This window comes from Hordeum vulgare, chromosome 2H (genome assembly GCF_904849725.1).
Source record: "Hordeum vulgare subsp. vulgare chromosome 2H, MorexV3_pseudomolecules_assembly, whole genome shotgun sequence".
In the NCBI taxonomy this organism is placed as follows: domain Eukaryota; kingdom Viridiplantae; phylum Streptophyta; class Magnoliopsida; order Poales; family Poaceae; genus Hordeum; species Hordeum vulgare.
This window is the reverse complement of record NC_058519.1, coordinates 26,660,656-26,677,656: the sequence shown is the minus strand read 5'-3', so window position 1 is coordinate 26,677,656 and position 17,001 is coordinate 26,660,656. Positions and strand designations below refer to the sequence as shown.

The 17,001-nt window shown below is 43.5% G+C and overlaps 1 protein-coding gene across 1 annotated transcript; it reads right to left on the bottom strand.

Annotated features, from left to right (window-relative positions):
- Nucleotides 1-2,639: 2,639 nt before the first annotated feature.
- On the bottom strand, nucleotides 2,640-5,089 carry LOC123429373. Its single transcript, XM_045113415.1, has 3 exons — nucleotides 5,008-5,089; nucleotides 2,900-3,849; nucleotides 2,640-2,797 (listed from the first exon to the last, which is right to left on the bottom strand). Exons 1-3 carry the CDS (start codon nucleotides 5,087-5,089, stop codon nucleotides 2,696-2,698), a joined length of 1,134 nt encoding a protein of 377 aa, XP_044969350.1. The 3' UTR covers nucleotides 2,640-2,695.
- Nucleotides 5,090-17,001: the final 11,912 nt, after the last annotated feature.

The following is a 17,001-nucleotide window of genomic DNA, read 5'->3' as shown; positions in this document are numbered from 1 at the left end:
CTGTTTGGGGCATGCAGAGTAAAAAATGTACATTTTAATCCAGTTTGTTTTTGTGACCTCTTATACTCGGACTGTGCTTTTGACGGCTTATCCTATATTTGCATTTTGTTATCGCATTCGATATTGGGCCTGATTTCATGGGTGTTATAAGAATTTCACCTGACTCGACTTTTTTTCAGGTTCCAAACATATTTTATTTTCTACAGGGATTCAACTTTAATCAGGTATGTTCTCTATGTTTTATGTAATTTCTGTGAAGGAGGATCAATCAATTGTTTTCCAGGGTAGCACATTGTTTGGCACAGGTTATTATACGCAAGAAAAAAATGTTCGTGTTCCATGTAATAGACTTTGCATCTACACATTTTTTTATCTTATCGACAAAAGGCATCAGATTGTGATACTGAAGGTATTCTAATTAACCTTTTTTGGATGAACAAGAGTGAATTACAACGGAACTATGGCAACCCCGCCTTGCAAAATAGGCCGATGCATGAATTATATATCTCACCAGGTCTGCCAAGACTTTATATTGCCTAATGCATTAGAGGTTACAGTTGACTACTTCGCTCAAACTGTTTTTCTGGTTGCTAGGATACTCAGTTTTCATTGTTAATGAGTAAAAATTACATGTGACATTAGTCCTTGAACTATAACTTTTGTAAGTTAATATTTCTTAAAAATACGATAAACGCATGTTTGGTTTTGAGAGGACAAATATGTTAAACATGTTTTGTTCGAGATTTTGCGGCATAATCAGATAATTGCACAGTAGACCAACCTATGTACATGTATGAATAAAGCTTACACCGACTAAATGAAACCGAATTCGAGCGTACCATGCATGCATGGTATAAAAGTTGATATTACATACAATCAAGAAAACTAAACACGTATATAAGAACAATCTACATTCAAAAAGATAGCTACTTATTTTTACACCGTTCATTTTTGGGACGTGATGGTGATAAGGTTTTTTGTTAATGCCATTTCACGACCGGAATCGCTGAATTCGGTGAGTTTCCAACACACTTAGCAAGTCCTAGCTAGAAACAACTATGCATTGTGTTTGTCGATTTCTGTTCTCGGCAAACATCACTCGGCTAGACGGAGGTCAACAACCATCAACTTTGCGAAGTTCATATTATCAGGCACTCGACAAACATTTAAATAGCAATTGTTGAGTTTTGAAAATGACAACTCGGCAAAGTAATATGTAGGAATAATATGCATGTTAGTTTGTAGGAACCACCTACTCACGGTAGATAATGGATAATGAGGCATGTGTGTCAGTTTGTTCGGTTTGATAAATACAATTTTAGTTAAATATTAAAGGAGTATCTCGGTAAATACGATATTTTATCAGTATTTTATTAAATAAAACATTGTATCAGTATTTAGCTAAATAAAATATGCATTCCAATAATATTTTGTATATACCATATTAGTCAAAGTTCATGTGAATTAAAAATAGAGACAGACAGTTTACTTTTGTCTATAGGGTCGTTTTGATGGTGCCTAGGCCAGCCACGCCGAATCGCGCCTGAGCCGAAAAAGTGGCCATAAAATTCGCCGCTACGAACAGCCCATTGGTGCAGGAAATGAAGTAGCGACAATTCTTTTGGCGTAGGTTAGAAAATTTAGCTGACAACCAAAAGACACCCACGCTGGTGGTCAACCCCGTATTTTGGTAAGGTGAGCATCAACTGCCATCAAAACAGCCCATATATGTTAACGTATTATTAGTATTTTATTACTTTTAGGAAATGACTAATATAATAAAACTGAATATGTTTAGATCAGTACGTTAGGATATGATGGAAGCCAAGGGGATGCACAAAAGAGCAACCATCGAAACATCTAACAGATGCTCAACCCAATGACTATTTATTTCAATGCATGATTATATCAGTTGGAGACTAGGACTTTGTTCTTTTATGATAAAATTATGGAACAAGAAAAAGAAGTAATAGAAAATGTTCTCTCATGTGTGTCTGTATTCGTCATCTCTTCAAAAAGACCTAATTGTTTTTGTTGTTTATTCTGTGAGGCTCTTTCATCATATATCTAAAGTAAACTTCTAAATTACTCTAGATACAGGTGGTAATAGATGTCAAGTGAATGAACAATTCAAAAAGAAAAAAAAATCCAATGTGTTGAAGGAATTATGTACCAAGACTAGAGGAGATTAAATCATTTAATTTTTATGTGGACAGAGAATATTTGAGTATACGCGTCATTTGATATTCTATTATTTGAAGCATTAAATTTGAACTATGATAAGACTTGAATAATTTTTCCAATAGAAATTTAGGATATTTCCTTACCCCCAATGAATGAAAGATAGTCTCAGAAATTTCATCCCATTGTAGGTTATTAATCTAGCCCGTGCAAATGCACGGGTTGACGACTAGTGAAGAATAATTAACATAGTGATATTACAATAGAATTTCATCATCCATATTTGACAGTGTTATTGCAGGAGCAAAAGACAGCCCAACTTATAGTTTTCGTAACGTGTGATCATCACTCTGCTTTCGACAACAGATAAGTATGCAAAATGAATCACTAATGTTCCACAAAAATGCCAAGAGAAGTGGACTTCTTTTTTATTTCTATATTTAGCCTGCCCACGTATCATACATAGCTTACATTGCTCTGACATGGTTTGCATAAAACATGTCAACAAATAGCTTTACATCCAGAACACTACAGGAGAAACTGTCTGGAGATACTTGGACACTACATAGGAGTTAGTGTGGTGGCGCGTGGTTTGCAGTTCTCCCCTACGATCATACTCCCTCCGTCTCAAAATTCTTGTCTTAAATTTGTCTATATATGAATGTATCTAGTCACGTTTTAGTATTTGGATACATTTATTTTTAGACAAACTTAAGACAAGAATTTTGAGATGGAGGGAGTATTTAAGAGCAAACGTGCTCATGTGGAGCACACAACCATCACGGTCACCAAAGGCGCGCTTAAACTCCACTCCCTCGCGTAGCACAAACTCCACAAGGCAAAAGCTGTCGTCGCCCATGTACGCGAGACTGGCCTTCGCAAATGCCTGCCGCCTCTCCGGGTCCTTGTGGAACAGCTTCTCCTTGGTCACCTTCCACTCCGTCTCCACGGCACTTGTGCTGCTGCGGGAGGCAACTTCACAGGAGCAGATGTAACCGTCCTTGTGAAGCCCGACCCATGCGTCTAGCCCGTTGTCGTAATAGGCTTGTCCTTGGAATGGTAGCGCCCAATCCCCATGTAACCTCCACTCGGAATTCCTGGTGTCGAAGGAGAAGGTGCCCTTGGGAAGATGATGATAGCGAATGTCGTGTGCGGACATGAAAATGGTGTGCCCGTCCGGGTGCAGGGCGTAGGAGGTGATTATGTCGTCCATGGCGAATGGTGGCGGCGAGGGCATGCTTTTCCAGGACCATCTCATGGTTGGGCTCGGCCACAGCTCGTCTCTGTCCATTGGTGCCCACGGCATGGCCTCGAAAGAGTGTTCCTCATGAACATGCCGATGTGTCAACCCGTATAGCATGCCGCCGGCGGCCACGGTGAAGGTAGTCACGTCGATGAGTCGAACCGGTGAACGGGGACCCATGGTGAGCCCAGCCGTCTCGGTGTCCAACACGAGGGTGGGAGTGTCTGGACAACATGGGTTGGTGGTGATGAAGATGTTGCCGCCCATGGCTGCGAAGTCTATGCGAAGAGGATTTACGGATGAGGCTAACCGGAGAGCAGCAGGGTCAGGGAACCCATGGTACTTCAGGTCGGCGCTGGTGCCCTCCAAGGCGTCGACGTCGATCTTGTGGATGCTGAAGCCTGCAGTGGCAAATCTTGGAAGAAAATAAAGGGGGGGCTCAAAGTTAGTATTACAGAAGCAACAACAAAATTAACACGAGGAGAAGTCAGGTATACCTTTAGGAAATGACATTGTACTCACGAGGCAAATGCCCTTTGCGATTTTTCATTTTCTAGAATCGTATCATGATCCGATCATTAGGGATACTTTTGAATATCCTTTTCTCACAATAGCACACCATTAAATTATTGAGCCACTCATCTCACATCTTATTGCGCAAATCTGTTTTGATGATTTCATTGCTGAAAATATTCACTCAACTAATGCAGTTGCCATGGGGAGAATCAATATCAACTCAATGAGGCGATATACCAATTGAAATGTTGTATGTTTTGTTGTTTGAACCAATATCCTGTGTTGGCTCTTCAGGAAGGGGCCGACCAGCGCCTTGCTCAAGGGGCCGACCAGCACCTTGCTCTGGCAATCCGGCGAGGGGGCGAAGCCGCGAAAATGGGCCACTGCCGTCGGCCGACAGACTTCGGGGAGGGGCCGACCAGCGCCCTGGCTCCTGGCCTTGAATCCGACGAGGCGGCGACCAGTGCCCTGGCTCCTGGCCTGAATCCCTGAAACGACGAGAGCAGCGACGGGGCGTGTGGATGGAGAGAAGCGACGGGGCGCGCGGATGGAGAGCAGCGAGCCAGGGAGGGGGGGGGGGCGCCGGAGAAGTGCGGGGCGGCCGGCTAGGGTTCCTCGATGAGGAGAAGTGCGGGTGTCCGACTGCCTCGCTTGAAGGCTCGAAGCCTGTTGGTTGTGTGCGGGGCTTGGCTGGATCAGTTAGGCTTTGTTTGGTAGAAGTGGATTGGGGAGGTTTGGGGAGGAGGGGATTTGGTGAATCCCTTTCTTCCACCCAATCCTCTCAAATCGGATTTGGGGCTTTGCTTCCACTAGTCCCTCGAGTAGGGTCCTGAAACACATGGATAGAAACGGATTGAAGGGGAACGAGGGGATTCGGCTAAGCAAACCCCTCCTACCAAATGGGCGCCCGAGGTTCTGTGGGGTTTCTGATCCTCTAGAGGATTTTCCTCTCGAAACCTCCTGAATCCCTTCGTGCCAAACGAGGCCTTAGGAGTAGTATTAAAAAAATTCTCACTTTTGGAGGGGGGCTTGAGCCCGTTGAAGCCCCCCGGGTGGATTCGCCGTTGGGTAGAGGTGCTTCTTCGGCACATGATGTGGACTTTTTCCGGTGCCGTCAACGTCGAGGTGCGAGTGCTGACGTTTAGACATGTTCTTCCCGCACTTACTGGATCTATCTAAAGATTGATTTTTTTTATTCTAACGGTGACGAGGTTGTTGCGCAAGGAGACGACAATGGGATCCCGATCTAACCTGGCAATGATGTGTTAGGTCTTCAAGTCCCTCCCCTTATTTATGAAGGGGGGGCTCAAAATGACTAATCGAACTCGTAGCCGGGCTCGGATTGCAAATAGGACCTAGAGCCTGAGTCGTAGCAGAACCACCATGAGGAACGCCCTACCGGATTGAGTTACCGCGCCGTTGTTGCCGGAGTCGTTGCCGCCCTCCTGGAGTTGCCGGGCCGCCCGTATGGCTAGAAAGCAGTGGAGACACGCCGCCCCTCCCGTGGTCGCCGAAATCTTGGTGTGGCCGGTGGCGCTCTGCCACTCCTCTGATTCCCCTCCATTTTTTACGCGTCTGCTATTCTTCACCACGCGTCTGAAACTCGGTTCGTGTCTGTTAAGATTCTCTCCCTAATAATAAAGCACCGATGGCTTCTGTCATGCATCGTCGGCACTTTTGCAGAAAAGCCCTTGTGGTTAGGGGTATTCAACCCGCAGTCCTCATAGTAAGTCAATTTGAACCGGTACGTGGGACAAAAAAAACAGCCGCATCCTACCTCCTGATCCTATCTAGAACTCCAGCCCGCCGCCAGCGACGGGTTTTCTTCTCCGGCCATCCACCTCTAATCTTCTCCCGTGCTACCCATAGGCTCCTTGATCTTCAACCTCCTTCTCCCGTGCCATGCTCCTTCGATGTGTGCTCTCTGATTTGGATTGAAGTTTGGGGAGGGGGCAGTGGGTTGTTCCGGCATCGGTCGGGGGAGAGAAGAAGACGACGTGGTGGGGGACGAGCTCGCCCCTACGGAGGTGCGCCAGATCCGCCAGTCCAACCCCCGCAGCCCTGACTTCCACCGGAAGCATTGGAGAGGGTGGAGGCGCGCAGGTGTTACTCGGCTGCCACTCGGTCGGAATTAATGGAGATGGGGGATGATGGTGGGCATGTGGAACGGGGCGATGTGGTGCAACACTGGGCAGCAGGCACATCAAGCGTAGCGCCGCCAAAGCTTCTGAGAGGATTTACTTCCCCACCATGGGCGACGGCCTCATCCCCTTCATGCCGCCACTCTAGATGGACTTGGAGTATTTCCATGGGATCCGGATGGCTATGCGTCTGGACATTGGGGAGTGACTATGGAGGACGGGGTGAACACTGAGGCGGTGTGTTGGCTGGTTCTGCCGTTGCTAATTTTTGATGTTCTGCTATACTGCTATTGCGTATATAGATAGGTCAGAGTGGAGAGCTAATTTTTGATGTTCTGCTATACTGCTATTGCATATATAGATAGGTCAGAGTGGAGAGCAGCAGCCTACTGCGATTTTGTTCATGTTGTTGCTTGCTTTGTGCTACACATCTGTACAGAGAATGCGGTTGATTGCTCATTACAATTGGTTCATTATATGTACATATCCTCATGTGTATACTGTTGCTAGGTACTCGTGAACATGGTGACATGGAATCAGTGTTGCAGCGAGAGGCGTCTCTTGGCCTTAGAATGGCAACTCTAGACAGTCAAGGTGAGAAGAGTTCGATCTTCATATGTAAGCAACATACGCCAGACAAGTTCCACCTTTCGGTGTTGTCAACCGGTGAGCTTTATCCATCTCTACTCTCTCACACAAATTGGATTTGCATGATGCATTCTTTTTTTATTAAGTTGATTTAAGAGAATATATAGAAACAAGAACAAGTTATTGGTGTGGTTCATGTGGGAAATTCAGTACTTTGTTTTAGAGGACGAAATAAAGAGAAGAAATTTATGTGATGGATTTCTATAGAGATTTGTCACATGAAGTATTTGATGTGGGTAAGTCTATTTTGAATACATCTGGTGTCGGGTTTGGTCTACTTTCAATCACCAAATGATAAGGTGAGATATCTGAATTCTGTTTAGTCTTCACAGATAAATTTGTGTTTGTTTTTGTACCTAATAGTGTTTATATATATCACATTGTGGAACATTCGTTTTTGAATGAGTTTAAGACCTCTATTTGTGTTCATGTCATTGTCATTAGGCTTGACTCACGTAATTGTTGGCATTGCAATGAGATACAATATTAAATATTTGTTGTGATCAAATTAATTTGAAGTGCAGTTAGATTCGATTTACCTAACAAAGTTTACCATCCAAAGTGTTGTAGGACATCATCAGCTACAGTCAAAATAATCCAATGGGCTTATATTATCCTGCGAGTGATCATACATGTTACCTTGCAACCTTAAGATATTCGACATATATTTCTTGCAGTACTTTGCAGCCGAATTCCCTACCTACACCATTCCAACGCTTCTCAAAATTCAATGTACTGATGCATTTCAACTTTCATTGTGTATTAACAGAAGACTATTTCTGATGTTTGAGGAACCAAGTGTCACTGATCTTGAGGTGTGCAACCTTTGTACTATTTCTGGTTCTAAATAGATGGTGTGCTTTGTACTTTGTGAAGAAGCATTGCATGCAAGACACCATAAAAAAGCCTGATGTCGCTGATTCTCGCGGAATCGTAGCTTGATGCGCCTCTGGAACTAGCAGCTTGGTGGAGCCTTAGCATTAGCCATCCCAAATTATTCCAGAAAATTTACATCTGCAGCCATAAAAAGTACACTTCTCACTAATCTGGTCTGAAAAATATATATTTGGGTGGATAGGTTTCGGAGATTGAAAATATTACATTGCTATATTGGTGACTAAATTGTACATGTTGAAGTGTTAAGTACTATCTCTTGCAAGTATTAAGTGTTCTAGAGGCCATCCACACAGCGGCAAAAATAGTTACATTTGGCTGAACTTTTGGCCGAGGTACAGTTCATTGATAATTAAAACTGCAAGACCGGGGAAAAAATTGCTGTAAATTTGAGTTTTTTACTATATGAGGCATTATGTTGTCGGAAAAAATAGTAGTGAAATGAGGTATGTAGCAAAGGTATTCAGTCAATATAGAATGATTTTTTGTTCAGGATGAACATGAATTTTATGTGTTCATGTCCAGATATTTAGCAGCAGCAGAATATCATACCCAATATTTATTGAAATACGTTATCTTCATTGTTACTGTTGGAGCTGAAAATTATACTTTGCAACTACCGAAATAAATCTGTTTTCTTATCTTAGCAATATATGCCCTACCTGCTTTCTATCTCCCATGTTAGTGCAGCCAGGCAAGGCCCAGTTCAGGATGAACGAGAAGAAGTGGTACAATGAGAAAAGAAGAAGCAGCAGAAAAAGGGCGGGAAGGTTGTAGCCGCCGCAGAGAAAGACAAGGTAAATGTAGGCCTACACTTAATTGTGATTATGTAGTACCATGTATTTTAGAGCTGAGGATTCAGAGTTTTTTAACAACAATTGTACGTAGATTCACTTTGAAGTGAAAGCTATGTGGTTCAACTGTCTCAGGTATGAGCTCACCAGATAGACAAAGATTGTCATGTAAGTTTGCGTATAAAAATGGTGCACAATGGCACATGAAGTAAGTTGTGCAAAAAAAACAATTTAAAATATATATTGTTCAAATCTTTTTATGGAAAATATGTTGTACACAAAAATGCTATTACCCGTCAAAAAACAAAACATTATTACCACTCAATAAAAATGATAACTGTTATTAAAAAAGTAATCCAATTTTTATCTAAGCATTACATTATATTTTAAAACTTAAAAAAACTTCTTCTATCCAAAAATAGATGTTTTACATTTAACATTATAATTGAAATTTATTAAATAAATGCCGCATAATGGCAAAACAAGTAGGTTCTGCACTTTTTTCTAGCCCGGTGCAACGCACGGGCATTTGTACTAGTAATTACTTAATGTAATTAAGGAGAAATCTCCTCTTTCCCAAACGGTCGGGTGGTTCCTCCCGCAACTGACGCATCTCCCACTCGTTTCGAAACCGACGCGTCTTCTTAGATCGTCGCGTCTATCCAAAGAATATTTATACTTTCTGTAATCCATCGAAATCAATACAAAGATTTCACTTTCTCAAACACATTATGAGCACGTAGATAACCAGCGAGAGCGAAAAGCAAGAGAGAAAAAAGGGAGCACCTTTTCGTCGGTGAGATCTCGACCCTCACTTCCTTCTTCCGCCGCTTCATCAGTGAGGACAACCATCGGAGCCGCTTCCTTGCCCTTCGCCACCATGCTGCCATTGGACGCAGCCCGGGCATCACTGTTCGGAACCGAGGTGCCACTGGACGCGGCCAGCATGTCGCTGGTGGCGCCATCCGGGCGGTTAGCGTGCCCCTAGACAGGTCGCGGCTGGCCAGCACACCACAAAGGACGTCGTCGAGGGCGCTCCCGTCAGAATTGGCGCCGTCGCACATGCTCCCATCGGATTTGACCCATGACTGCTCACCGGCCTTGCCACGCCGATGGTGCAAGCGGACGCTTCCGCTGCGCCCGCAGCCAGAGACCCGCCTCCTTCGTTGGCACACTGGCTGTCGTCGCACACGCCGATGCCCGCTGTCGAGGTCGTCGCCCGAGTCGCCGCCCGCCCGGATACTTACTCGTGCCGATGCGCACCAAGGTGACCGCGGAGGAGGCGCTCGCCTTCGTCTCCGCGCCGACCGGCGCCTCCGACGTCATCCGCTTTGGGTCAGAGCTTTGGGGCTGGGATTGAATCCAACGGACTCGCCCCGTTGCGGATGGAAACGGTTGCGGGCTCTAACAATCGTGTCGGGCGGAGCTTCGACTGCCACTTTGAGCGGGTCGTCGCTGCCATCGATCACCGCGTCGGCTCGTGGGCTCCGGCGAGCCTTGGCCCTAGTGCTGCTTGCCCAGACCCCGTCATCATCTCATCTTTTTCTAATGAGGAGGGGTCCTCCGTGGTGCGCTGGTGATCACCAGAGTAGTGAGGGGAGGCGGCAGCCCTCACTCCGACCGCCGACGGTTGGGTCTTCTACGGCCATCCCCGCAAGGTGGGGAACGAGGGGTGGTGGGCGATCGTGGTGCGGGTTTTGGTATTCGGACCTTAACTGTAACCGCTCGGTAACATCGATCGCCTCTTATGCGGTGCGAGTCAGCATGGGCCGCCCAAAGGCTGTGGAGGCCTAGGCCCAGGCGCCTGGTGTTGTCTCCAGCCGCGTCCTATGGATTTTCTCCTTAGTTTCTATTAGTCTAGTACTAATTATTGTATATTGCGATTTTTAGACTATGTTTAATATTATTTAGTACCTAATTTGACTGCTACTTACATTTAGTCTAGTTTTAGATTTATTCTAGGTTAGGACTTATGTAACTAGGTGTGTTTATATTTTGCAATGGCTTGGCAATATAAATAAACTATCGTATTTCATCTGAATGACATGTTTCATGTGTTTACCACATATCATATTGTTTGAACATGTTTCTGTGAGATCTAAGTAATCTTCAATGTGTTATGTTCACACAATTGAGGTCGAGAATCTTTCAAGTTTTCACTAGAGCCTCAAATTAATTATCTCTCATTCCTCATGTAGGTAAAGATGACTGCCAAAGAGTTCGAGGATCTTGTCCTCAATGGCCACAACTACCCTACATGGGATATGGACATCAAGATCAATCTTGCATCCCTGGGATAACGCGTGCAATCTAGCCCTAGAGACTCCTCTTCCGGTCGGAGCCACGCCGATGATAGAATAGCAGAAATATGCTGCTTTATTCATCATAAGGCACCATATTCATCTAGGTCTCAAGTCTGAGTATTTACATGAGGAATCTCCTAGTACTCTGTTTTTGTCCCTCAAAACGAGGTATGGACAACAGAAGGCAGTAGTCCTGCTAGAAGCACTCCATGGTTGGACACATCTCCTCCTTCAGGATTTCAAGTCCATTGGTGAATACAATCATGTTGTTCATAAGACATGTTCCAAACTGCGTTTTTGTGAGAAGGAAACTAGTGAGGGGGGAGGAGATAGAGAAAACTTTGTCTACTATGCTCCCTTCACATAGGACCCTTCAATAGCAATACCGTGCTCGTAACAACATTGTCTATTTTGAGCTTATTCACATGTTACTTCAGGCTGAAAAGCATGATGAGCTACTCGCTAAGAATGGCTCTTAGTGCCCAGTTGGGGCACAACCTTTACCTGAAGCTCATCTGAATTTCACGAATAGACAGAAGTTTAATGGTACCTTTCGAGGTAAACATTCCAATTTCGAGCACAAGCGAAAGCGTAATGGGAACAGAAGATCCAGAAACTCGGGCAAGGGAAAAGGCACTGGAAAGCCTAGGTTTGATAAATCTAAACTTTCCAACAAGTGTGGATGCTACACACATTCTACTGAAAAGTACACAATGCCCAAGCATCTGGTTATGTTGTACCAGCAATTTCAGGGACGCAAAGGACCTCAAAGAAAAAGTTTGAAGCCAACTTCAACCTTCATCCACATAGCGCAAATAGAGTTGGTGGTTCGAACGACGTTCCTCCTAGACCGAGCAACACCATGATTCCTTATCCACTTGAGGACCGTGCTAAAACGGAGGACATGTTGCTTGAGTACACCTCAAACAATGTGTTTAGCGACTTCAAATAGTCCCTCAACCTCCTTAGTGATCTACTTAATTATGTCCATTTGTGATGATTGTAATAAGAACATAAGTTTGTTGTTGTCTTCATATTATATTGTATGAGCACATTTGATATAATAAGATTGTATTATATGTATTAACATAAGGTTTTCTTGTTGAAAATTATTTTGTTTTATATAGTTTTCTATGGGGACAATTCGATGGAAGAGGAATTATGCCTTGTGGATCGTGGTACCCCAAACTCCATACCGAGGGAGATGAAATATTTTCAAACTATTAAAAATACTAGTCGTCAACCCGTGCGTTCGCACGTGCTAGTGTATATTTTGTATGGATTTTTTTGTTTGAATCCAAAAGTGTGTTCACATTATACATGGTCCTATTTCATACTTTCATTTTTGAACTTTGCAAGTTTACACGTAAAAGATGAGATGCCATATTGTTAAAAATACGTGTGCAAATTTGTCTATATGAAACATTTGGTTAACTGTACAAATTGACTATTCTATATCTATAATGTGAGTGTATGTCATATTTACTATTAAATATGGAAAATAAACATTTTAGTTCACAGAGTTACATATATATATTTGGACTAACGTTTTATTAAACCATATATATACGTTGAATACCACTAAAGAGGAACTATGAAAAGCTAAACATATATAGTTACATGCATTAGCATTTAAGTACATGTTCAAGACTTCATTTTCTTTAATAAGTAGTTTTCATGGAGATGTCACCTAATTAGATATGAATTGACATTTTACAAACCTGAGATTTTGATATAGTTAACCCTAATTAAAGATCGATTACTGCTACGGCTGTGTATAAGATGCAGAGATCTCATGTGAAATAGAAATATATTATATAGAAATTATGATGTATAACTAATTGAGATAAATTTATATTTTGATCATCCATAACGTATGCTACCAGATTCAAAAAGATGTAGATACAATGTATGGGAATTGAATTGGGTGTTTATTGCGTGCTAATTGAGTCTGTTTTTCACCACGTATATCCTAGGGTGCTTTGATAGAGCAATTATATGGATTGAACGGTTAAATAGTTTTTACTGATCTGGATTGAGAGAAAAAAATCTTATATGGGTCAATCTCTACCGTAATAACTCGGTCCCACCAGATGAACGGCTCGTAATTTCTGATTAACGTGGTAATTTCTTAAGAGTCTATAATTAGTATAAGTATAGTGTGATTATGGAAATACAATGAAAAATCACAAAATCGAGCAAATAGAAAACAGGTGAAATTAAGTGGAGATGCAAACAGGTCTGGGTATTAACTAATGCATGCACATCAACTTCAAATGATCGTTAATGAAATCTTTCGACGACAGGAAGTTATAAGCGAGATGATCAGCTGGATCGGTGGCACAATTGCCATGTGGTGTTGCATGCCTTCGTGGCGGTGGCCTACTGCGGCTGTGTGGGAGAAGAACAATCGATACCTATTTTTGTCATACGTGAGGAAAAAAGTGGTAGCCAGAAAATTGCCCACATAAGGCGATGAACGGCTAGGATAGGACACTTTGCGTTGCTGTGGACCGAACATGTATTGATCGTGCTACATGCATGAGGATTACTAGCAAAAGGACCCGTACGTTGCAACGGGGGTAAGAAAATTACATATTGAACACTTATCTCTTCCTAATAATAAAGCACTGATGGCTTCTGTCGTCCGTGCGTTACAACGGGAGACATTATTATCCGTCTCATGCGTTCAATTACCTTTGTCTCGTCCTACTATCATTCTTCTCTCTCAAATGCCTTTGGATTTGTAATAATAGCTACATTTTGGCATACTTGAATGCAGCCTAGTATCTTGAATTTGTTTGAACAAAGCCTTCTTTCTTTCTAGGATCTCCTTGGTGCATCTTTTTTTTTTCTTTAACTACAGATGGTTACCTCCGGATTTCTTTTGCACGATTTGAGGCTAACCGATGACGGTGCACCCTGTCCTCTTGGCTTTCCTAGGCTGGTTGCGGTGTCGACCTTTGGCTTCTATTGTTTGCGAACACCACTGCCAGCATCCACGGCATCACCGGCGTGCAAAGGAAAGTGAGAGTGCTGCACTTCCAGTGAGTGTTTACCGGCCTTGCATTTTGTCGAACACCTGCAGAGCATCCTCCTACTCCCGCGCGGTTGCCACGGTCCGACGACCCCCCGACACAGGTTCGAGCCCGTCGCCCTTGTCCAAGGATCAAAGCCGGTGCCCTGCGTCAAGTTGTTGTCCCCCAGCCAAGTGGTGCCTGCAGCGGGAGATGCAGTCGGCGCCCAAGCCACCGGCCAAGCCCGACGTCGCGTGCTTGTCGTACGCCACAAAGGTGCACGACCTCTGGATGCTGAGAGGGTACACGCAGGTGCTCGCCGTTCCCCGTGTCGCTGGCGCAACATCGACGACGACGATGACGGCCTTGCCCCATGAGCCGTCGGAGGAGCCGGCGCTGTGGTACGACCTGGTGCACCAGCAGCTGGAAGTCGTGGCACAGGTGGAGTACGTGGTGAGCGTGCGCGGCGATAGCTTCATCGTCGTCGGCGTGCGCGTCGACAACATACGGGTGCACGTCATGCGGCTCGGATATCCCAAGAAGGGCAACGCTGGAGCTGAGGAGGAAGACGACGTCGACGAAGACCATGTGTTGGACGGCGGGACTGCGGGTTAGTTTGGATTAAGTATAGGGGGTTTTGTGTAAAAACTAAAAAAAGATTCGTTTCTGACTTAAATCCGGACTGCGGGTTGATTTCATGAAACGTCAGGGGGTTTTCTGTAAAACTGTCACGACGGACGACAGAAACCATCAGTGCTTTATTATTAGGGAGAGATTATATATAGAAGTGTTGCAGTATTAGGAGAGAGTACCAAGGTGAGAGTCCATGCATTTAAAAAGCTAAGAGTCCGTTGCTACTCTTTTTTAAAGTGAGAGTCCATCTCACATACGTTACACCGTGTGTCTTTGCCGGATGAACTTTTTTAATGTGGAAATTGAATTGGGTGTTTATTGCGTGCAAATTAAGCCTGTTTTTCATCACGTATATCCTAGGGTGCTTTGATAGAGCAATTATATGGATTGAACGGTTAAATAGTTTTTAGTGATATGGACTAAGAGAAAAAAAAATATATGGATCGATCTCTACCGTAATAACTTGGTCCCACCAGATGAACAACTCGTAATTTCTGATTAACGTGGTAATTTTTTGGGAGTCTATAATTAGTATAAGTATAGATATAGATGAATGGAGATATTCTAACTATCGCTGGACGCGATACAATGATTGTTGGTACTGGACGTGCCATATTCACACTCCCAAGTGGTACACAAGTGACGGTTGAGGATGCTTTATTGTATCCCGACTCATCACGTATCCTAATCAGTTATCGAGATATCCGTGAGAATGGTTTTCATATCGAAACCCATGAAGACAACAAAGAGGATTACCTACCCTTTACTAAATATCACGGATATGGCAAAAAGGTAGATGAGAAAACTCCTTCTCTGTTGTCTGGTTTATACTATACGTACATTAAACTCGTGGAACATGTTGCATACAAAGTAACTTTTTCAGAATATTAACGCATTCCAAACCTAGCATGACCTCCTAGGCCATCCCAGAATCGGAATGATGAGAAAAATTACTAGCAATTCCATTGGTCATAATTTTCTTGAGTCGAAATTTGCTCAATCTTCTGATTGTATATGCACATCTTGTGCCACGGGAAAGACAATTTTGAGGCCCTCGCACCTCAAAATACAAGCTGAACCACTTCCTTTCCTTGAACGTATTCAAGGAGACATTTATGGTCTCATTCAACCATTATCTGGACCTTTTAGGTATTTCATGGTTCTGACTGGCGCATCTACACGATGGTCACATGTGTGTCTTCTATCCACACGGAACCATGCATTTGCCAAGATAATGAGGCAAGTTATTAAGTTGCAAGCCCATTATCTTGAAAGTCGAATTAAGTCAATTCGAATGGACAATGTTGCAGAGTTCTCCTCATGTGCTTTCAATGATAATTAGATGGCCTTGGGGATTGAAGTTCACCGTTATGTTCCATATGTCCATACACAAAATGGTGTGGCTAAAGCATTGATTAAGAGGATTAAACTCATTGCAAGATCTTTGTTGATGAATTGCAACTTGACAACCGCTTGTTGGGGTGATGTTTTTTACACGCTGCTGACTTAATATAATTGAGGCCAACTACATATCACAGTTCTTCCCCTCTGGAATTGGTACATGAAATCCTCCTAGCATTTCCCATCTGCGTTAAGTCCGGATGTGTTGCATACATCCCGATCTCACCACCACGGAGAACATCTATGGGCCCACACAGAAAGTTGGAGATCGATATGGGGTACAAATCGCCATTGATTGTCAAGTACCTAGAACCCCTCATTGGGGATCTGTTCGCATCCCGTCACACTGATTGCATATTCAATCGGGAACATTTTCCGGCATTAGGGAGATTTCAAGTACCAGAAAGAATGCCCGGAAATCGATTGGAATGCTCACGCCATTTCATCTTCTAATCCACGTACCCATGAGACCGAACTTCAAGTTCGGAAGATCATTAATTTGCAACATCTTGCAAATAATCTGTCAGATTCATTTACTGGTCTGAAAGGTGCTACAAAATCCTTAAATCCAGCCAGAAATGCACCTAAAAGAGTGGAGGTACCAATAAAACCATTCAACTCCCTGTTCCTAAGAAGAGGGGGGGGGGTTATACGGCATCTGGCCTCGAACAAGCTTCTAGCAAGCAACAAAGGAAATTGAGGAGAAAAACCTCGGAGTTAGTAAATGCAGGTCAACTCAACGTTGACAAACACCTGATGGGTAGTACACACCCAGTGGAAGGGCAACCTCCACAACCCAGCTCCAGTGTGCACAAACTGACTCGGACATCGAAACACCCAAACTCAATCGTATTGGGAAACCACGAAGAGTCTTTAGGGGTGGAGGAAATTTCCATCAACTATGCTGATTCCAGAGAATCATTTGACCGTAAGACTACGACTGTCGACATATATTTTGTTGAAAACATTGCATAAACTCTTCTCACTGATCCAAGGTCTACCGTTGAGTGCCAAAAGCGCTCCGACTAGCCTAAATGTAAGGATGCAATCCAAGCAGAAATTGCCTCGTTTAACAAAAGAAAGGTATTCACTGAAGCAATATGTACGCCGCCCAATGTTTCCCCTGTGGGATTCAAATGGGTTTTTCTTTGGAAACGAAATGAGAAAATGAGGTGGTGAAATAGAAAGCGAGGCTCATAGCACAAGGTTTCACGCAGAAATACGGCATTG